Genomic DNA, 24497 nt, shown 5'->3' with positions numbered 1-24497 from the left:
CTAGCTTCCTTAACATTTTCTTTTTTGCATATTGATTTTCTATTTGATTGTTGTGTAATTTGTTTATGAAGCATAAAAACATGCTTTTTGTCTATTACAGAGATACAATAATAAATATGCTGAGAATACACTGGTACAGCAGTCCACTGCTAACCTTGAGGCTAGTCTTAAATCTGCACAGAGTAGGGCAGAAACATCAGATAGAAAGGTCAGTATCAAACATCAAGGTCACAAGTTAATAGTTTTCATTGTTGGGTTGAAGTGAGTGAAAGAAGTTTGTAAATCTATAGTTTAGACTAGGATTATATAAATGCTGTAAGCTGGGAAATGTTCACAATTTGCAACAAAGAATTTTTTTTACGTCATTTTCAAAATATTTCAAGTGTATGATTTCCCACAGATAATTGTCATATTAAGTGTCGCCATAGAAACAAATAACAAAACAAAAATGTTGTGAATATTTCTCATTTAACAGTCATCATCAAGCATCAATTTCTGTATATGCAATAGAAACTGTAATTTTCAATAAGATTTAACATAGTAATTTATTTAAGCATTAACATGGTTTGTCATCTGTGCTTTTCTTGATTGCATTCTAAAGAAAGTCCCATTGCTAAGCCTTTTAAAGTTTTACTTTTTGCATAATTTTAAGTGTATGAATTTATAGCAGTTATATTTTTCATTTTTCTGTCTTTTTCTTGATTACATACTGTTAACCAAATTAGTTATGCAGATAATGTTTTGATGTCTTAAAAAGACCATTTTGCATCAAATAAATTTCACCATTTTCAAATTTACTTGGTGTAGTTGATAAACATGATAAAGGAAAGATGGAAGATTTACATAATTAGAGGATTTTTATTCATGACATTTTTCCACTGGTGAAAATTGAAAAAAAAAATTGCCCTAAAAATTTAGTTGGTTGACAGTATCAGTTCCATTGAAAGAATTTTACTTTTTCATACTTTCAGAATAAACTTATCACAGTTTCTTTCAAAGAAATTCTAATATACAATATGGTGCTCTATACATTTCTACCTAAAACTCTTTATTCATATCATTTCAAGGCCTACCGAAATAAAGTCTTTCATTCAGTAAAAAAAGTAAGTTCTGAGTAGAGGTTTATTTCATTAACACATTGTTGCTTCATATAAGATGTAGTTACACTGTAGTTGTTCAGTATAGATGTGTTGTAATGCTAGTGTTTTGTATACTTGAATAAAAATCATTAATTTTTGAAAATATTATTGTGTAGTTACCTCCCTTTGCTAAATAACAAGGGAGATAATTATGATTTTGATTTTCTCAGCACTAAAGGACAAGGTTATATATCCTAACCTGCAAGGGTTCGGAAACGGTCATATATGCCAGTCTTGACCTAAACTGAAAGTATTTTGTCCTAAATGAGTAATTGGGATTTAGGACAAATTTTGTTTTTTTACAGAAACAATTTCGGTCATTTAATGTCATTTCGTTGAGATCGAGTTTCTAACATTGTCTAAATCGCCATTTTGAACTTATTTTTTGTTTGTTATCCTTTTCCTGTTATAAAACTGCCACTCCAGTAAAGTGTTATAATCCTGAGGGCCCTCCTAATAACTATAGTAATGCCTCGGGAAATATTGGCTAATGATCGCTAATATCTTTACCTGTGTTTTTAATTAAATTTTCTATTGATCACAAGCTCAGAACTAATATTTTAAAGAAATTAAAAGTTCATAACATCTGTCTGCATTATTTAATTACTTTTCTCAGCTTAGACAATTGTCAATTCTGATTTAAAATTAAATTAAAATTAAATTCATTTACGTAGAACAAAATATTGTTTCACTACAAACACACGTGCTTTGTTTACTAATACGCAAGCTTAAAAAGCTCTTCCGAAAATTAGACACTAAATCGTAAATTCAAAATGATTTCATGCTAAATTAAACAAGTCCAACTATTATAATTAATATTCAAACACTATTAACGGTAAAACAGTTAAAAAGCCGACGATTTCCTGTGAATTTGATAAACAAAACTGATCCCGGAAATGAGTCCGGAATTGGTCGTTTTACTATTGTCGTAAAACATCCGGTTATAATTTTGTCTTCAAAATGGAAAGAAACGTAAGCGAAGTTTGAGAAATTTATCGTTTTGAGTCATTAAAATCATTTCATTTTTAAACTGTTGCCTTCCTTTTATTGCTCAAGATCGATTTTAAGGAAAATGATAGGGAAATTTCTGAAGTAAATGTGATGCAACAGTTAAGCAAGTTCGTTGATGCTACGAGTATGACTGTATGAGCATACACACAATCTTTGTTTGAAAAAGGGCACCAACTTTTAAGTTATCCGAAAATGACCGAAATTAGGTGAAAAAATTTCCGGATCCTTGCTAACCTGGCTACATATTTATTGTATAAACATTTTGAAATATTAAGCAGGTAAAGGATATATGTTTTCAGTACTAAAGGCTAACCTTACTATATATTTGTCATTCAAACTTTTGGATTCAAACATGTAACTTTAAAGGGTTCCCTTTCATTAACCAGCATAAAGACATCTCGCTTATACAATTGAAGGATTTATGAGAAATTTAAAATAAAAATTAAGAAGTTAGAGATTTTTCACTTGAAACGAAAGTGATTAAAAAATATGCCAATTTATGAATATGATCAGATGAAAACATGCACAGAAAAAAACTGTGGTTGGGTGACGAATAATACAATTTTTAGAAAGTTAGCAGTCTATACTTGTTCATTTTTTTCTCTGATAAATGTGCATTATTTACCAATAGATACTCAACATGCCATGTTAGCGTGTGTGCATTGATTAGGAAAAATACCTTACTTTTGTTTTTCAAATGTTTGCAGTGCATTATTTCTTAATACAAACTTTTCATGAAATTCTGCAGTTTGCACAAATTACAGGGTTTGAACTGTTTTTTTCTCTCTCTCTATGTTGTTAACAGATTAATTAGAAATTTTGCACATTTAGTTTATATGAAAATATGCTAAATAAAATTGGTATAGACTATATGTGTTCTGTCAAAATTAAAGTACATGAAAGTCCTTGAATAAAATCACTTATTCTATAGTTATTTAAAAATCTTTCAATATTTGAAATGATTGTGGAAAGAACTTAAATATATCCATTCTGCAATTACCTGTCTAAGAGTTTAACCTTTGTTCTAGACAAGAAACTACTTTGTCATAAAAATGTACTGGATTTTCATGGACACAAAAAATATTTGTCTGAAACATCCTTCATGGTTTGTTTAGGGGGAAAATTTACTGAAGTATGAGACCATTTGATTTTTAAATGAAAGGCTCTCCTTAAGAATGATTTAGGTTATGTATAGAACATCGCTACAAGAGAAAGGAGGTTGTTGACTTTCGCAGTAAATAATTAAATGTTTCATCCAAGAAATAACAGGTACTTGACCTCGGACTAATATAAAAAAGAAGATGTGGTATGATTGCCAATGAGACAACTATCTACAAAAGACCAAAATGACACAGACATTAACAACTATTGGTCACCGTACGGCCTTCAACAATGAGCAAAGCCCATACCGCACAGTGAGCTATAAAAGGCCCCGATAAGACAATGTAAAACAATTCAAACGAGAAAACCAACAGCCTTATTTATGTAAACACTGTTTTCAACTTGATACTAAAGATAAATATTGTATGTTTTAGGCTGAGAAGCTACAACTTGAATTGAATGACGTTTCATACAAAATGAAATCAGTTGAACATCAGATGCATCAGGCCGAGGATTTAAAGCATGATCTACAAGAGAAGAAAGAACAGGTTGTTCAATTAAGGAATCAGATGGAAGGAGAAAAATTACAGAGGTAGATGTAGTCGCCTATTATCTTGAGTTTGTTTAGATTTTCTCTGTAAAAAACATGCTGGGCCATAAAAAAAGAATAGGTTTGTTTCCCCAAACCCTACCTACCCAGAAAAAAGCTGCCTACTCAAATTCTTTTATTGTCCTGATTTGAAGAAGTTTTTTTTTTAATCAGATAGGCATGAAGACTAATAAACATCCGATACTTCAATTTCTTTAAAAAAAAAAAATAATAATAATGCCTACCTACCTACCAACTGTCTCAACCTTGAGTAGGGTTTGGGCAAACCAAAATATTTTTAATTGTGGTCCTGCTACTTTTTCTGCACACGTTTGACTGGTTTTGACAGTCTAACAAAAAAAAGGAACCCAGTCTTACATGAACTCTATTGTGTAAATAGATGTATTTATACTTGTATGCAGGTTTATGTGCCATTAGGTAAAATCACACAAGTTCCCTTAAACTTTGACATCACAATTTAAAAAAATTTACAATTAAAAAGGAATTATTGCTTGATGTCAGAAGGTTTTTTGGTTCAGATCTAGGGATATTTTGACTACAAAATTCAGCTCAACATCAAAAGTGTAAATATGATTTTTTAAATCATCTTTTTTATGCCCCACCTAGGGGCATTATCTTTTTCGGTCTCTATGTCTGTTCTTCCATTGGTTCTTCAGTCTGTTTGTCCATCTGTCATGTTTCAGATTTAAGTTTTTGGTCCAGGTAGTTTTTGATGAAGTTGAAGTCCAATCAACGTCAAACTTAGTACACATGTTCCCTATAATATGATCTTTCCAATTTTAATGTCAAATAAGAGTTTTGACTCAAATTTTCAGATCGATTGAACATAGAAAATGATAGTGCGAGTGGGCCATCCATGTAATATGGACACATTCTTGTTTGTTGTGTTTAATGTTTATTATTTAAAGTTTTCTATCATTTTATACCAACTGTTTTAAAATCCTTAATCAACTATATATTTTTGAATTATTACCTGTTTTTGTCTTTACAGAACGCTATTAGATCAAACAGTGGCAGAACTCAAACATCAAGTCTCTTTACTTAGAACACGAGAATCTAAAGTCATGGAGCAAAATCGAGAGCTACAACACACGATGCTAGATCTTGAAGCCAAGTTGGAGGAAATGCATGACCGAAGCCAGACAGCCATTGAAATGGTGGGTAGCTAAACATTGTGTTGTTTACATGGTTGATTGATTTTGGAAAGGGGAAGCAACTAGCCTTAATGAGTGAATAAGGGGTTGGTGTAGCCACTGACACAACACATTAAAGTTTGAATATTCATGAGCTTTTGAATAAATTATTTTGGTGATAGGTGTTTATAGTAATTTTCATATATTTGTTTTAGTAGTCAAATTTAAGAATTGAATTTTCAGTTATATATTTCAAAAGCTATTCAGGTATTTATTTTTAAAAAAAAAGGTCTTCTGCAAGTCACCAATTTATAGAGATACACAAATGGAAGTTGGCTTTACCACACAGATAGATAAATTCAAAACTTTTTAATGAAATAGGCAGCTTAATTTCAATATTATGCGGGTCATTAATTTGTGTACACTTTTATATTATTTTGAAAGAAAGTCATTCCTTTTTTTTTTAAATTTGATTAACTGCAAACAAAAAGGTAACCATTTATATTTTTATACTTTTATATTATTTTGAAGAAACAAGTTCATTCTTTTTTAAATTCAAATGATACTGTATTAAGGGTTATTTCTTTAAAATTGTATGTGGCAGGGTAGGAAGAGAGTTTCAAATATCCCTACTACCAAGAACCATTTTTAGATAATTTTGCATAATGGTAAAAGACCACACTGAAAAAAGACCCATGACCCACATTCAATAATTAAACTTCCTTTCCAACCCTCTCACATACAATTAAATGGAATAGCTCTTAATATGAATTTAACAAAACACAAAGTAAAAAATATGAACAAAATATTCATGCTGCCTGTTTCTAGCCTGTAGATTTAACTAATATGGTGTTTTATTTTCATGCTGCCAGGATTCAAACCTGTATTCAACAAACTGGGATGGTCAGGTACAGCTATGGGCAAAATAGCGCTCCTTTTTCTGTAGCATGGCTTTAGTATTTTTCATTATTCTTCATCTACACAGTTTATTTTTCATAACTTTATTAAAGTCTTTGCTGTAAAAAATACTACAAAAGGAAATCAAAGATTTTTGAAATTCGATTATTTCATTTATTTGAGAGTGACAGTTACATTTTGCGTTTTAATGCATTGATATAAATTTTTTGACTGATGTAAGTAATCAAATTAGAAAAAAATTATATAATTTATAATTTTAAAATTACTCTTAAAATGATATCAGCAAAGGCAAAGATAAAGTCTAGATTCTAGATAATTATAAATTACTAATTTTTTACAGAAATATATATCATATATTCATTCTTAAAAAATCCATTCTTCATTCGTTTTGGGCTCTTTAAAAAGAATGCAGTTTATTTTTGCATGATGTTATTTGTTAATTGGTGAAATGTTGCTCGATTGTAATGATTTTATTGCTAAAGAAAGTTTATAGCTTAACATACTTTAGCAGATTTACAAAATGTATAGGGTTATGTCATGATAACTAAGGGAGATAACAAGGTTATGTTATGATAACTAAGGGAGATAAACAATGCTTCAGATATCAAGAAAATGTCTTTTTGACGTATCGTTTTGTTAGGTTGCTGTTTCATTAATTTATTCTTTTCACTTTCTTTTATTCTTTTCTACATTATGCGTTGATTTCATGAAACAAAACCAAATTTTGAAAATTTTATTTATATAAATTACATGTAAGAAATGATAACAGTTGATTCCTGACTTTCGATGAATGGCCTTAAGATGTCACAAAAAATGTAGTATACAGTTTATAGATGTAATTTTATGTTGTAGAAATGTACATATATACATATAAATATAAAGCACAGTATATAATGCATGAGAATAGTTTATTAGAATTATTTTAACAGTTAAATATTTTCTTCTGTATTTTATTTTGCACTTTCTTTTTTGTTTTCTATCCACTTTTCATTATTATTAATGTCATTCAACTTTAAAAGTGCCAAGTACAATTTTTTTTTAATCGAACAAAAAACTCTGATATTTGAAATGATTTTCATGATTAATTGAACAAAAAACTCTGATATTTGAAATGATTTTGATGATTATGAATAGATATATCTTTTATTACTTCTAGAAACCTACTTGTTTTTATGATTAAGAATTAACATTCATAATTTAGAAGGAACTTTGAAATTCTGCATTTACATTGTATATTATATAATTGTATTTCATCATATTTGAATATAGCAACAGCACATGACAGAGGTCGGGAAGAGGTCAATGATGGACCAGATTGTAAGACTACAAAAGGAAATCAAAGATTTACAATATGAACTGTTGACTGTGAATGAAAGAAGAGAAATGCAGGAACGAAAATACGAAGAGAGAAAGATGAAGACTAAAGTCAAACTGATGAGAGCCAGGTACGATTGGACGATTATTTTAAGAATCTGATAAGACAATTTGCCTTTCTTGTATCATAGTATAGAATTCTATGTCTCACTGAATTATAGATTATCGTTGGTGATTTCAACACGATTGATTTTCTTGCTTGAGCGGTTATGGTGAAAGTAAGAACAGCAATAGAGTTGAGATGACCAATGATAATCAGTTTATTGCTATTTTACCTATGATGACTTTGTTAATTTCATTGACAACGGCACGTGCACCCTTAGTTTCTTGCGATAATTTTTCATATTACTCTACTGTGCTGAGAAAGGATATTATCAGTGAGTAAGATCAAAGGAAAATTTCGTAAAATAGCAATAATAAAAGATTATATTGTAAATAATGAAAACTTGGGCTTAATAAAGTTTTTTATACCTAGCATGATGCTTCAGAATAAGATTTATATACATTGTTGTTATGATATATATTATATACAGCATGGTATATATTATGTAGTGCATAGCCACTTGTGGCCATTTAGAGAATACAGTCCGCATTTAAAAATTTCTTATTTAAATCATTTCTGTTATTAAAGTTCATCAAACTGGAAATAGAACTTTCAGTGATTTCTGAAACAAACATACTTTTATTGAAATTGAAAGATATGAGAATATAAAAATTTCATTTCTAGATGCGATGTAGTTGACTTACTGTAGATTCATTTATTTTCGTGGGTATCAATTTTTGTGGATTGAGGAAAACTTGCATTTTCATTGATATTTGATTTTTATGGTTTTGTCAAAGTCAGTATACCGTCCAATAGCAAATTTATGATTCGTTGAACATTTAAAATCTTGGTTCACCTGTACCAACGAAAAACAACGAAAATTGGTATCCCATAAATAATTATGAATCTACAAGAGTTTTCATTTTCATGTATCCATTTTCAGGAGCTTTGTCTCAGATGACATTGTTATGCAAAGGAAGTAGGTCTTTTGAAATTAATTTTTTTAGAATATTATTTTTGTTATTAGATGTGAATTCCCATCAAAGTGCACACATTGTAAACACATGTAATACTATGTTAATCAGATATGTAAAAATGTATTGGATATTTTAACGTAATGTATAGTCACAGCTTATGTGTATTAAATCACAGGAATGAATATGCATGTAGGCGTAAAAAAATAAATCATCCATTAATTCTCAGACACAAAAGTGAAAAAGGCATAGTAGTATAAATCTTGTTATTTTTATTTTTGTTAACTTTTATTAAAGATAGGTATATTCCTCAGAAACCTTGCTTGCATATATAAGTGATATTTCCCTATTATCTTTGTCTATCTAGAACATTTAATTACCGTTCAATGGCAAGAATTACATGCATATCCAAAACAAAAATCATAAAAATGAGATCTGAATATAACCTGCTTTGTACTAGACCATTACAGTTGGGTAACTATGACCTACATTGTACCCATGATTTGATTCGGTCAAAATGTTGTTATTTAAAATTGTTTTGATGTGCAATGTGAAATATATGTGATATCTAATTCCTACAGTCATGTTTTTGGGGTCTCCAGTATGTGCATCTGTCATAAAACTAAGACTTCTGTATTATAAGTCAATTTTCCGGATCAATAAATGATGTCGAGATAAGGACTTTATTTTTCTGGGAATTCGGGATTTACACTTATCGGGACTCGGGAATTAATGATAATTGTTTTAGGGAATCTGAAATGAAAGCCTTTTTTTTAAGGCAATTTGGGGTGTAACCCCTTCCAACCCCCATCCCCTTTCTACAATTAAGTTTGCATTTCAACTGATAGTGTTTTCATATCTATGTTGGTTTTTTTTCAAATTTTAAAAGATAGCAAAGACTTGTTTGATAATCTTATACTCAAAATAAAAAAAGATAAAGTAAAAAAAAAATAAAGTAAATAAATAAGAATGTGCATGATGGTTATTCATTATGGGTTATAGTTAACTCTTTGATTTAGTCACTATTTATGTGGGTTTTCTGACACAATGCTCTCTGAATAATTTAACATTTATTTATGCATGATTTACAGGTCATTACATTTATAGATTTTAGTTTTATAGATGCCTATTGGGTTTGTGTAGAAATGCTTTATAGGTGTATAGTAAAAATGGAAAATTGGTTATCAAAATTATTTTTGAGAAAGGTGCAGTAAAGTAGTTGAAATGCTTACTAAGTGGCTAAGTTTCCTGATCGATTTATCTTTAAAATCTGTCCCCTTTTGATCATATATATTACAAAACATACCACAATTAAACCATCTTTCGATCTATTAAGAAACATAATTTATTAATCAGTTCTATTACAAGTGGTCAACTGTATTGATGTGAGCTTTCTTACTTAGTTTCAAAGAAGAAAAATCAAAATCAAAATTTTCGATGTTGAATAGTATATTTTGGTTAATCACAGTATGGCTTCAGCAAATAGCTTTCGGCAGATTTGTTTATCACTTGCAAGAAAATCAGTTACACGTGCTACCAGGTGAAAGGTCGTTGCTATTAAATACTACTTGATTGTCGTCAGTTTTACATATAGAATATGAATAGTTTTATTATGTTGACTATTCTTTAAGTAAGTGTATGCTATACAGATATCTGGAATCTTGATGTGTGTGGACATTACCAGTACATTTAATATGATGTTGCACAATGATGCAATTATTCAATCATCTGTTATACTAATATAAAACTTGATTGCAACAACAACAACAACAAAAAGAGTGAGTAAAAAAAACTACAATGAAATCATTTTGTTTATTTCTCAGAGAGATATATTCTAAGGAGAGAGCTAGGATGCAGGAACAGATAGGCCGATGTGAAGAGGATCTGAGATTGACGAGGAATTCTCTCAGGAAGGAGATGGACTGGAAGGAGAAAATGGATAAAAATTATCAACAACTGTTACATGATAAAAGGGAGTTAATGTCACAGTAAGTCATCTGAGCTAATATAAAAGAAGGGGGGGGGGGCAGAAATTCAAATGAGAATATTGGGTGTTTGTCAATTTAGATCTTTTGGGATGTTTGTTTATTCTATACAAAAACAAATATGATTTGAGACATGAATCCACTTCTGAGAAAGGTCTAAAAAATTACACCCTCAAAAATCTTATTTTCAATAAATAAATTTCATTGTTTAACCAATCATATCCAAATATGTTAAACTAAGAAAACTTTAGATGCCATTAAAGTTACTAGTATTAAAATGAAACATATTTACAGAATTTAGAGAAATTGTATATACTTTGGTTGATCTTTATGATATAGCTAACTTTAATGTATGTTTCTGAATGGTTTTTGCTTTCATTTATAGCTTCAAAAAATTCATGTCATGATGCAATGTTACTGTTATATACTGTAACCCAACTTTTTTATTCCACAACTATGTACACAAAATTTGCAAATGAAAAATGTTGCAAATATGTGAAAATGCAACAAAATCTACTTGATAGCGCTAAACATTGAAAAAAAGTTGTTTTTCACAATTCAGTCTATAATACACATAAATTGATTCAATTAAAATCACTCATTTGTGGCTTTGCATTATTATCTCTGAAACTGTTGGTGGCTGGTGGATCTGAGTGATTATGCCTTCATTTTTGTTGAATTTGCATAATCATCTCCCAAAATAACCAGCATTCAGTGAGCAAAAACTGCAGGCAAGCAGAGGTAATTTTGATCAGATCACCTTCAGTGCTGTATAATCTGTACTATATTTCCTAATACATAACATCACAATTTTCAAATGCAAGAAAGGGATATGATATGCATGCAGCTTTCAAATTAGTACTTTTGACTTTCTATATATTTCATTTTTGCACAAAAATGTAGAAATTTGACTGATTTCAAGCCAAAAAATATATGGTTGATAAAATGGATCTGAAATTATTGATTTTTATGCAATTTTATTATATGCTACATAGTGGCAAACTTGTATGCTTGCAGCTTGCACTAGCACAGCTTGATTTTTTGTGGTTAATTTCACTTTACTCATAGAACTTTTTAATTTCAAATATGAAAAGAACAATCACAAAAAAGTTTAGTATTAAAAATATAGATTTTCTCAATTTTTAACCTAAGTTCTGTAAATTTAGAAATTATTGTGTGCATTTATTATTGCGAAGTAGTCATTTAAGACTACAATGCGATTTTAATTTTTGTGATATTGAGAAAAATCCTGTTAAATTCATATAAAAAATTTCAAAATTATTGCGCTTTTTACCCAGTCACATTTTTCGTAATAGAAAAAACATCCCAATAATTTCTGAATTTACAAAAATCACACTTTAAATTTTATATAACATTTTTGGGAAGAAGATTAATTCACTAAACATTCAATTTAAAAAAAGATGGTCGGGTCTTGGTTTACAGAATAGAGAATAAAGGACCAAAAATACAAAAAAAATCAGCAAAAGAGAATAATGAAGAGGTTCTAAGATCTAAAACTTTTAGAATATCTGGTAAAAAATGTAAAATAAGACAGAAATAGAGGACCCCATAGAGACCCTCATAGAAAGAAGATCATAATTTGGAACAAGGAAATATGAAAAGAATACCTCATGAAAAGTTTAGCTCAAAAAATTCTTATCTCTACATGAAATTTAATCACTTATACTAGTAATACTAATATATTCTTCTCCTGTAGATTTGAGTAGCAATTTTCTTTACTTTTCTTAAAATTTGCACTTGTACTGTCTGTTGTGATTTTTCTCACCCCTGTAGTATAGCGTGGCTGCTCTGGCATATATATACTAACACGCCAAATGATGTTGTTTCAGCGAATCACATTTATTACAGGATCACAGATCACGAAGAGGAAATACGAGAAAAACGCAGAATGGTCTCGACATTACAAGTCCGTACAAAGTTTCTAGAGGAGGAGAATTCACGCCTTCAAGATCGTATAGATCAGATTTTACAACAGAAAAATGCTTTAGATAAATTACTGAAGGCATACAAAGTAGGCAAAGATAGAGAGGTAAATACTGTTTATGTTATATAAAAATTAGAAGATATGGTATGATTGCAAATTAGACAACTCTCCACAAGAGATCAAATGACCTAGAAATTAACAGCTGTAGGTCACAGTATGGGTTTTCAACAATGACAGAACCAAGATTGTGTGATTCTGCTTCTTTAGTCGATTTTTTTTTTACATAATTGTATAATTAGTAGTTTCAAATCATATTTATGTCTTTAAACCTAAACAATGTCCTTGCCCTCTGAGGATCATGTTAAAGACCTCTCATCTCTTACTCAGTAATAGAATGTGCATTGTTTGATTTTTGATTGCTTAATATCAAGTGTCATGCAAATATTACATACATATTTTGGTAACAAAAGTGTAATACAATTTGCTAATTCTTTTGCAAAATTCAGAGACTGTGGATTTATTATTATTTGTTGTCTCAATTGTCTCGAATTTCATGGTTAAAGGTGAATCACATATTTAAATATTGAAAGAAGTACAATTTTTTTACAGACCTCTGTAATACATGTACCAATAAATCAACTTTTCACAAAAATACAATCTTGTCTTCAACTGCAAAATTTTGTTCCCTCTAAAATAAATAAATACACAGGTTTTTGCACATGGCTAATTACTCTTCTGATGAAAGGTTGGAAAATACTTGTCTATGCTTTCTTTATTGTCTTTAAGGAAGTTTGCTGCTCAGTTTCAAAATAAATAACTTTCCATAAAACTAGCAATATTGATAGGGTATAAATTAAGGAGGCAAAAAAGCAAAAAAAAAATAAAGGGGTCAATGTGCTTGTTTTCGAGATATTAGCCATTGGAATTTTGGCAGGAAAATGTTCTCTCTTGATTTTTCATAGCTTTAACATTGACCAGTTAAAGTTCTCAAAAACTATTAAAAAATAACATGGATTTTATAAGACTTTTACAGATGGCTTATAATTGTACATGTAAAAGATTTATAAAAAGAAAAATGGGGGTCATGGGCAAATTTTTTAAGGTATTCAAATGGATAAAACCAGAAGATTTCGAAAATCTGGAAAAAAAATAAAAAAATGGAGGAGCAAACATCCTTAAACTAACATTTTTGTGCTTCTTTCTAACCATCTTTTTCTGATCTTCAGTCTCTTATTTTCTTAGTTCTTTTCAGATATCCAGAGCAATTACTCCCGAGACTCATAGCCACTCCCACACCCACAGCATTGCAGGGGGTACCAGTGGCATAGGCAGTAATGCAGACACAAGCTGGGCTAATGATCCCGACCATTATGTAGAAAACTTAGTTCCATTCCGTAATCAGTCTATAGATAACTACCTCAATCGAACCTATCCCTCAAGTCACATGATTGACTTATACCGTGGAGAGACGGGTAGCGAGGAATCGTTCGGTCAAGATTACAGCACATGACGCCAGGATAGACCTTTAGATTATTTATGAAAACTTGCTATATTAAGTTGAAATATTTGTAATATGTTATGTAAAGTGATTGTTTTATATAAGAATGATTGGGTTATTTTATAATGATATATCTAATAAGATTAACACAGTATTAAAATGGCAGTTAGAGTTCCGTCCAAAGTTTGTTATTGTGTATAATTCAAGAACCAGTCAACATTTCATAAAAATCTTAAGATTAAAAACACTTGTTAGTCATGAGCCTTGCAACTTACAATGGATTTTAATCTTGATATTTTTATTGTGAAAAGTGTTACTGAAAAAAAGGACTGGAAATTTGCTACAGTATAATTTTGTCGTTTTATTTTTATCTTCTGTGTGAAACTTATTTGATGAAAAATTTTCCTGGGTAGATAGTTGTCATATTTGCAATCATACCAGAATTACTACACTTCAAATGTTTATACAGACTGGTGAAAAAAGTCTGAAGATACATTAAACAAGGGGCAATAACAGATAACAGAGTTATTTTCCCTTAACTTTGAAACTTATTTCATCAAAAATATTTAGATTGAGTTACACTTTGAATTTAAAACAGTATCATGTGAACATTACTAACAGTGGGGGGTCCAGGGGGAAGTTGGAAACCCCTTTCTTTTTGACGATCAATGCATTTGAATGGGGACATATAGTTGGAAAACCCTGCCCTTTAAAAAATTGCTGGATCTGCCCCTGACTGACATATCTGAAACCAAAGATTTGCAGTCATTGAAGAATACTGATGATTAAGACAAAATTATACTGTAGTTTAAATTTCCTATAATGTGAAAACAATGCACTAGTTTAATTATGCAAAGTATCAGATATCAAAAGTCATAATTTGCCTTAAAATGTACATTATTACATGGTGCCAAAAACTCAATGTGGCCAATGTTAAGTTTTCTCCAATCATTAAGAAAATTTGAAAATCCCCAAAATCCACATTTTCTGTATGAGACAATATGTTCCAAATCATTTACTTTAGTAAAATTTGTCCTAATTATTTTACATACAGGAAACCATATTTATTTGTATAGATATGTAGTATTTATTTCACAAGTGCCATGCTTAGTTTTATTTATTTATATGCTAAATTAAACAGAATAGAGTAGTCAGTATTCATGAAATCATGGTGTTGAGCAGAAAAAAAATCTTGATTTAAGTTCTTAAATTAGAAATAAGATTTTTTTTATTGCATATATATTACTATGCTAAATTAAACAGATATATGGATTAGGCAGTATTCATGAAATCATGGAAGAAGTTGATATGTCCAGAATAAAACCAATCTTCATGTGACTTCTAAAATTAGAAAAAGGAATATTTTTTTTTCGCACCTACTAGTACATAACTATGCTAAATTAAACAGATATAAAGATTAGGCAGTATTCATGCAATCATGTAAGAATATGATGTTGTCCAGAAAAAAATCTCGATGTAACTTATTGAATTAGAATTAGGAAATGATTTTATGCATCTATTAGTTTTAACATTTTATAGTTCTGTGGTAGTGTGTTAGTATGATTTATCTACGTAAGATTACTTTTCACTTTATACAGCTTCTAACTTATTTATAATTGAAAGGTTACAAAAAATAAATATTTGGCAGTTGTTTTCTTAACCCTTGAAAGATGGATTAAATAATTGCAAAAATATCATAATTGATAGATTTAAAAAAAGATGTAAATTTTTGATTTTTTTTTTTTCAACATTTGAAAAAAAGACTCAACCATTGCAAAAACTTTTAAAAGGTCACAAGAAAAAATGTTGTTTTTATTTGTTTTTTTGGGACAGATTTCTTTTATAAAGCTGAACGATTATATTTCAGTTAAAGGGAACATCTCTACTGTTTTGTGAAATAATAAATTTTATTCATCTAAAAGTTCTAAACTGGGATTTCATTTATTTAGCAGATTTTTGAATCCATATGTATTTTAGTCATATAATTGAGAAAACAAGGGATTTTTCATATGCTGTAAGGATTTTAGTAGTCACTCATTGTTTCAAGAATCAAAATTTTTTAGTGCTGGGGATGGGGATTTTCAATAGACTTTAAAAGGGTTCAGTATTTTACACTATTAAAATGTATTTAAGGAGTAGAGACCCCCTTTTGCAGGCTAGTATGAAGTGAAAAGTCATCTTTTATATCATTCCATGTTCACCCTTCAGTCATGTCTTGTTTTTGGTAGTTTCGTTGTTCATAGGTGAAATGCATTATCTGGGAACTTACATTATCAGCTGGAGGAAGAAAATACGATAATGGATTCCTAAAAATGTTTTCTTGTTTGCCTAATGTGTCACTGAATATCAATGATTGACATTGACCAGTATAAAAATAAAAATGTTATTTCTGAAATTAAATGGTAGGTTCCCAGATAGTCATTGAATGTTTTCTGCATACTGTTTTCATTTTGCCCAATCTTTCAAGATTTTTTTTTATAATTTTATCAATATATGTTGTGATTTATGAAAATAACAGAGAGAAAAATCAATTTTGTAAATGGCAGTTTTTTTAGTGAAAAATTTGTACTCAAATGGATTTTTTTTGCATATTTTGTTCATTAACGCATTATCTGTGTTTGCAGTGAGAGTAGAAAGGAGCTTGTACCAATTTTAGACAAGAATTTCTTGAGGGATGAAACATTGAAACATTAAAATTACAGTCAAACCTTATGTGAAGACTCATAAAATTTTATGTTTAACATTGATGTTTTTATCATAGGTTAAAATGAGTGGCTTTAAACAAAATCTTTTTTTATCAATCATAAGAACATGAAATAAGATTTGACTTTAATTTTACACACAAAATATATAGTGGTAGATATCTGTAGGCTTAGTAAGTTTTTTTTATAATCAGTCGCCATACATCCTAGCTTTTGTTTCGGTAGTAGCTCTTTATGTAGGATAGTTGTAGGTGATTTAGATGAGCCATCTTCTACAGGCACTGTGAATCGCTGGGATTTCATAGTAACATGTAGATAACTTGTACTTGCATAGCTAAGCAGGAATTATACACAAGTCTCAAAATGTTATCAAACATTTAGTAAGGTTTGACTTTTGTTTTCTTCTCAAAATTTTGATATTAACTATGATTTTTGGGGGAGGGGGATGAAGAGGGGGCATACTATATATAACTGCTTATTATACACAGCCGATTACGGTACATGTGAATGCTCTTATTATATTTGAATATAGACATAATTTGGCATTAATATCTAAGTTTTACTCTCACAAATACAACTTAAGACTTTATTTAGATGATAAGGATAGTTCCAAAAAAAAAATGTTAAGGTGATAAAAAATGAAGGATTTGTCTCATATTTAGTGGACAATGTAATATACAAATGTATATTATTACTTTCGCCTTGAAAACTTAAGAAAAAGCAAATATTTGTTTTGCTGAATGTCAGCTTTATGCTTTAGACTGATTGCCACGCTAGATATTCTTTTATACATTGTATGCATATAGTGATACAAATACCTTTATTTTATTAGCATTTACCAATCACTAATGTAGCATTTTACTACATTAAGAATCATTATTAACATTCTAGTCTTAATAAAACATTCTCAAATTATTTCCATTTATACATAAATTCCTAATAACAGTGACATAATTGTATATTTTTTTCATATTTCATTTATTGTAAAATCAACATTTTCCTGTGAAAAATGTTGTAAATCTTAGATATTACAACAATAAAATCTTATTGGAATATCAATAACCTTATTCAAAGAAAATTGGATCGTTTTTTTTTTTTTTAGGCTTATGTATCGTAATGTTTTTTAATTATGGAATATTAAACCTCTGGTGTTATTTTCCTGTCCATTCCCTCATTAGATATGTACATTTATTCTATATTTACCTTTGTGCTGGAATATAAGATGCTATTTTAATGGCAGCTTTAAAGCCAAATATTAACTGTGATATTTATTTGTATATAAACCGTCCATTCCAATTTTACAGTTGTTAAAATAACCACACATGATACAAAATTTTACATTTTATTATTATTGAGGTGTATTAATCCAGATTCATGTTAGCACTTCTTTTTTAAAGGAGTAATACATTTGTTATTTATTTTTTTATTCTTTGATATTTATTTTGTAGAATTTTAAAATATTTAAAAATTACTGAAATAATTTTGCTTTTTATAGATGTTTTTAAATATAATGTAGTATTTTTTTTAATTTAATTTACACTTTTTTCCAAAGACAAGTTAGTGGTAAAAGTTTTTCAAAATAGTTATTTTATAAATTTCAAATAACTTTTTCCAGAATCTAGGACACTATGGGTAATCTCATTGCTCGTACACAAAAATGAAAATAACGTTACATCATTGGTTGAATTTTCATTGTTTAGAACGTTTTAATCCAATCACAACGTTTTGGTGCACGCTTTTGAAAAATATTACCCAGAATGCATTAGATTCTGTAAGCGAATTGAAAAGATAGGAAGTCACATTTATATTTTTTGGTGATTTAATTTTAATATACAAAGGTATATGAAAATAAATTGTAAGTAAAAAGGACATAAAAGAGTTTTCATATATATATTTATCAATTAAGTACTAATAGCGAAACTGAATATCTGTTTTGACAGAATGCTTTTAATTCAGATTTCACTGACATGGTTTCACTTTGTAGAAATTCACATTTATATAGTTGTTATGAATTTGTACAACATTGTCTTATTTTGAATAAAATGTTGAGCATTTTTTAAAAGTAAAACATTTTTATATTTATTAAATCATAAAAATATAATATGTTGTTTATTTTTCGTTTCTTTAAGAAAAATATATAAGATGTAGTATGATTGCCAATGGGACTACTTGCCACCAGAGACTACATGAAGTGTGCAGCTTGAAGTCACTGAACAGCCTTTACCCATGATCAAAACCTGTACCACATAGCAAGCAATGAAAACTCTTAAAATGACAAAATTTCTATGAAAAACGAAAAAAGCAACAGACTACAACCACTGAATTACAGGCTCCTGACACCAATCCCTCCCCTGACCTGGAACAATGGAACAACAGCAAAAAAACAAAAAAAAACCAAGAATGTGTCCATAGTACACGGATGCCCCACTCGCACTATCATTTTCTGTGTTTAGTGGACACTGAAATTGGGGTAAAAACTCTAATTTGGCATTTAAATTAGAAAGATCATATCACAGGGAACATGTATACTAAGTTTCAAGTTAATTTGACTTCAACTTCCTCAAAAACTACCTTGACCAAAAACTTTAACCTGAAATTTGCACTATCATTTTCTATGTTCAGTGAACCGTGAAATTTGGGTCAAAACAATAATTTGGCATTAAAATAGGAAAGATCATATCATAGGGCACATGTGTACTGAGTTTCAAGTTGATTGGACTTCAACTTCATCAAAAACAACCTTGACCAAAAACTTTAACCTGAAGCGGAAGAACGGACGGACGGACAGACGGATGGACGAACGAACGAACGCACAGACCAGGAAACATAATGCCCCTCTACTATCGTAGGTGGGGCATAAAAATACATGACAATACATGAAAAACAAATATAATAAATAGGATCGAATGATAACTACTTAATATAATGGTTGTGAGTGCCCAACCAGGGACAGTGCTGTAATAGAACAACAGAAGAACAAACAGGAAACATCTTTTGAAAAGTGTTTGAAGACTATCAGATGGATACAGAGCACACAAACAAAAATACTAAAGACACAAAGTACAGAGTATCTACAAGTACTGAAAGCTAGTTCAAATCCAATACTAAACAAAATATGTATCAAATATTAAAATATCAATCAGTACACATCCAACCTAAACTGGATTTACTGTAAAGATGTTACTAACAGCCAGAGAAAAGCATGACCTTGTGCAATGCCAAAAAATAGGTATATAGGACTGTTAAATATTCATTGATGTATAGCGATAATATTTAGTTGAATTTGAATTCATTGGTAATAAAAATCAATTTTTCTACAGAAATGGTACAATATTCAAAGATCTAATTTATACAGTGCTAATTAGATGAATGAGTTTATTTAAAGAATCCATAGGTCTAACCAGATCATATTGAAATTCACTGGATCGATAAACAACATTGTTGGAATAAGGATGTGCTATTCAATCTGCGATAGTACAGTCCAAAATCAAATCAAATCTTTGTATCTGTGAAAGAGTTAGATAAAGGTTTTAAGTAATTCCTTGATTAATAATTTTCCAGTAATACAGAGATTACCTTCATTGAAATCCAAAACATTACTACTGACACAAGGGTATTGAACAATTTCAGCACCATGGGCTATATAATAAGAGACCAGATTTTACTGGTGGAGGAAGCCAGGGTATTAGAAGAAAAAAACACTGAACTTTTTCAGAAAAGTTTGTTGCCTATTAACAGTGTTTGTGAACATACAAAATTTACAAGCATTCTTGGCCCGTATGCATGAATCTACTAAAGTTAAGATTTGTTCCGACGGACAGATTTTTCAACATTTCGTAAGATAAATTAGTACTATGATTGTAAACCAGAACTTAAATTGTTTTATACATACAGGCCCAGAACTTTAGTCTATGGAATTAATTTGCAATGCTATTTAATCGCCAAACATTTTGCAAGATCGAGATGTCTGTCAGACAGGATTCACCTGACCTTGACCTTATTTCATGGATCAGTGATCAAGTTTAAGCTTGTATGAAGAAGTCTGTATCTCTCAAATTAAGCAATAGGCCAGCTATGGTTTGGTGCATGGAATGATTGTAAAGTGTTCCAAGTAAAACTTGAAGGTTTCAATTGACATTGACCTTATGTTCATGGTTCATTGGACAATGATAAGCTTTTGTGGTATGATATTTTCTCAGAATACTTTAATCAATGAACCATGAAGAATTGATATATGGTGTTGATGGATGGTTGACATGTCTGTCTGGCAGGTTTTTTTTGGATCTTGACCCTATTCATGGTTCATTGGTCAAAGTACTGTTTTCATGGTTTTGTCAGTTTATAAGTTACTATAAGTGTACATGTTTGTCTGGAAGGGTTCATCCAACTTTGACCTAATTTTTATATCTATTTCATTAGCAGTAAACCAACTCGGTTTTTGAGGAATATGTTTTTACTTGATGGATATGGCGTATCTTTGTTATTGTGAAAAATTAACTGCCTTTAAAAACGCAACACTCATTTTGTAGATTTTTTTTCCTAATCATGTTTGATCCTCATACAACTACTATTCATGCTCATCTTACTTCTTTCTCTTTCGAAAAAGTCCACATCTGACTTACCTGTGGTTATTGAACATACCAGATTATTGAGATCACACGAATTTCAGATAGCGAAATTTCGAGCCAATAAAAGATTTTTTCATTTTTTGTTTGTTTGTGAAACAATTCGTTCAATCATTGGCCACACTTAAATCATTTAAAAAATGTTGCATCTCCATATTGCCAAGACTGATGAATAAAAAACTGAATCAACCCATTAGAAAACTGCAAACAGGAAAACGTGAAGGTGCTGCAACAAGACAATTTGACGTCAGAAACTCGTCTTACTGTCCTTCCGACAATGATACCGGTAGACGGGATTTGTTGAAGACCATCAAAGACCAGATCAACATAAAGTGACAATGCAACGTCAATAGAATTTGATTACACAACATCATTTGTGAGACAGATCTACGGCCACAACGTCAACTGCTAACCAAATTGATGAATGAAATTTTGCACAGATTTATGCCAAAACTGTTTCCCATTAACTGAACTGCCAAAGAATAGACTGCAGAAAAACATTTAAAGCCTTAAAGTTTCAACCACATGATTGCCAAAGCCCATTGTAATGGGTGGAACAACGGTAAAATCGGAAGGTGAAAAACAGAACCAACAAGAATGTGTTCCAAGTACACTGATGCCCCACACGCACTATCATTTTCTATGTTCAGTGGACCGTAAAATTGGGGTAAAAACTCTTATTTGGCATTAAATTAGAAAGATCATAGCATAGGGAACATGTGTACTAAGTTTCAAGTGGGTTGGACTTCAACTTCATAAAAAACTACCTTGACCAAAAACTTTAACCTGAAGCGGGATGAACGAACGGACGAAGGAACGAACCGACGAACGGACCAACAGAACAGAAAACATAATGCCCCTCTACTATCGTAGGTGGGGCATAAAAACGTGCCGAACAGAATTGGTTGACCTTTCTGACAATCGTTTTGGCGTTTGTTACAGGCAGTCATTGCTTTTGACAGTGACACAGTCATTGGTAAAGGGAAAACCAGGGTTTCAGTGTATAACACAATATTTGAACATTGAAAATGACGTAATCAATTCAACTTTCAAACTGCTTTTTTTTTTAAATAATGAAGTAATGAAAGAACTTTCTCTTCATAAGTTTGTTTACAAAAAATTGCATATTTGAAAATGGGAATTACTGTAAAAAGAATAATCTATTTGAAAATGGGAATTAAAAAGAATAATCTAGTGTTGCGTTTCTAAAGTCGGTCAGTATATTATTTCAGGTACAATTCCTGACCTGGAACTCATTAACATTTTTCATTGGTAATGTAAAATTCATGTGAGCCTTGTAGTAAAACCATCTTATTAGAGACTTTCACATATACACAAGTTATTGTCCTGAATCAAGAAAAATGCTTGTTTAGAACCCGTTTGTCTAATCTGTTTGTCCTGTTCAGAACAATAAATATGTTTAAACTAAAGAAACCACTGTCTTTTAATTTGTTCACCTATCTAGGAACAAAATCAAACAAACATAATAGTAAAGGATTTTATTGTAACAAAAATATTCAATAACAAAATATTCATTTCTATGAACAAGAGATACAATACTGCATTAGAAAAGTGCATCTAAAATTGAAACTACAAGAAAAAACACTCTTTCATTAGCTACATGGCTGGCTGCCTCTATATGTACTGAAATTTTGTTTAAATAAATAAGTATTTTATTAGGTCAGTTTGGAAAATTTCAGAGATGAAACAGTATTTGAAAGTTCCAAAAAAATCTTAGCAATTTATTCCAAATGCCTTCCTATTAAGATAAAGTTTTTGCACCTCTCTGTGTGAGGTGTCTGATTTTTTTCTGCAGATATGTGCAATTTTGTGGGTTTAAAAAAAACCATTAGTTTTGTGGGATTAAATCAATCCATTAGTGTTTGTTTTTCTTGAACAGGTGAAGACAATTAAAAAAAAATTAAACCCCACAAAAATACTGCCATAGAAACAATTCTATAAAAAAAGATAATTAAATTATAACCTCAGGTATCCCACAATATGGTATGAAAGCTGACATCTAGCTATACATAAGGTACACCTTTTCGTTGATATACATATATTTATATTGAACTGATAAAACACCTTTATAAGTTGACATCCCAACTATATCACACTAACAAAATATGAAAAATGCTAGCATCATATACACATAACAAACAAAAACAAATTCAAAGATACATTTTTACGTATGTGAAGGCCCTATGGCCAGATAAATACGGTACTGTAAACCAACTTATTTTCACGGATACTTTATTTACGCATTTAGCCCTATTTAGTCCATTTCGCATCTATTCAATTTCGAGATTTTCTAATTTACTAGAGGTGTTTAGATAAGGTAAGATCCTAGTTATGCAGATTCGCGCAATTTAAATTCGCTTCATTTTTCTATTCACAAAAATAAATCGCTCGAGAAATTAAGTTGGTTTACAGTATAAAACATGGAGTGATGATTTTTTGACAGCTGCTCTGTAATTTCATACTAAAGTTTACAGCGGAACATTACAATGTTTAATGAAAATAAGTACCATAATTTATATGGCATATCAGCAACCAAGTAACTTCATCTTGAAAGTATTGTCATTCTTGAGTACCAGTAATGATTGCATTGTTAATGAATACATTTAAAAACAAATGGGACTATATTTTGTATTTTAATAACATAAACAAATGTAACAAAAATAAACATTCAAGAGTTCCTATTTTGATAGATGCTACCCACTATATTATAATACATTAAAAACAAATTATTACATAAATGTCACAATGCAACAGCCGAGAAATACATCTGTTGTCTAATATGCAAATTTTAACAAATCATACATGTACATGCATGTTTGAGCAAAGTTTGTCTCTCAAATCAATACATTTGTACCATTAAACACACACAAAAATAGAACACAAATTTTTCAATAAAAATATTTGTTCGGATATAACATACCAAAAGTTCTTAGAATCTCAATTTATTTTAAAAATAAATAGAAATAAGAGGGTGATTTTTTATTCTGCTATTGATCTATTATAGAAAAGAGTGATTTGTAGACTACAAATAATTTAAGAATCGTTGGGTCAAAAACCAATAAAAAAACTGAAAACCTATTGATTATTATTTTACAAGAACATAAATATTTTTATATAAATTACATTAATAACTCATTCTACACTCATGATATAAAACTGCACCTATTACAACTTAAAAAGAATACTGAAACACTAAATTTTAGTATTCTTGCACCGCGGATTCAATATTATTCGTTGGATACCAATTTTTGTGGATTTAGTGGGAATAAGTTAACCACAAATTTAAATGGTCGACGATTTACAAATTTTCTATTGATTTGTATGCAGACTTTGGCAAAACCATGAAAATATTCATGAAAATGCAAGTTTTCTTCAATCCAAGAAAATTGGTATGCATGAAAAACTATATGAATCCACA

At 30.0% G+C, this 24497-nt stretch overlaps 1 protein-coding gene across 14 annotated transcripts in view; it reads left to right on the top strand.

Annotated features, from left to right (window-relative positions):
* Positions 1-15369, top strand: part of LOC143056601 (uncharacterized) — a 63765-nt gene extending 48396 nt beyond the window's left edge. For 9 of the 14 annotated variants that reach the window (XM_076229713.1, XM_076229702.1, XM_076229707.1 and 6 more), the window contains 9 exons: positions 101-208; positions 3686-3843; positions 4853-5018; positions 5867-5902; positions 7182-7357; positions 8273-8308; positions 10127-10291; positions 12158-12338; positions 13486-15369. In XM_076229713.1, the coding sequence (XP_076085828.1) occupies positions 101-208; positions 3686-3843; positions 4853-5018; positions 5867-5902; positions 7182-7357; positions 8273-8308; positions 10127-10291; positions 12158-12338; positions 13486-13743 (1284 nt within the window). In that variant the 3' untranslated portion in view covers positions 13744-15369. Of the gene's footprint in view, positions 1-100; positions 209-3685; positions 3844-4852; positions 5019-5866; positions 5903-7181; positions 7358-8272; positions 8309-10126; positions 10292-12138; positions 12339-13475 lie in introns of all 14 variants that reach the window. The other 5 variants (XM_076229708.1, XM_076229709.1, XM_076229710.1 and 2 more) reach the window with 5 other exon arrangements.
* Positions 15370-24497: the final 9128 nt, after the last annotated feature.

This window comes from Mytilus galloprovincialis, chromosome 13 (assembly GCF_965363235.1).
Source record: "Mytilus galloprovincialis chromosome 13, xbMytGall1.hap1.1, whole genome shotgun sequence".
Taxonomy (NCBI): Eukaryota; Metazoa; Mollusca; class Bivalvia; order Mytilida; family Mytilidae; genus Mytilus; species Mytilus galloprovincialis.
This window is presented reverse-complemented; position numbering and strand designations above follow the sequence as displayed.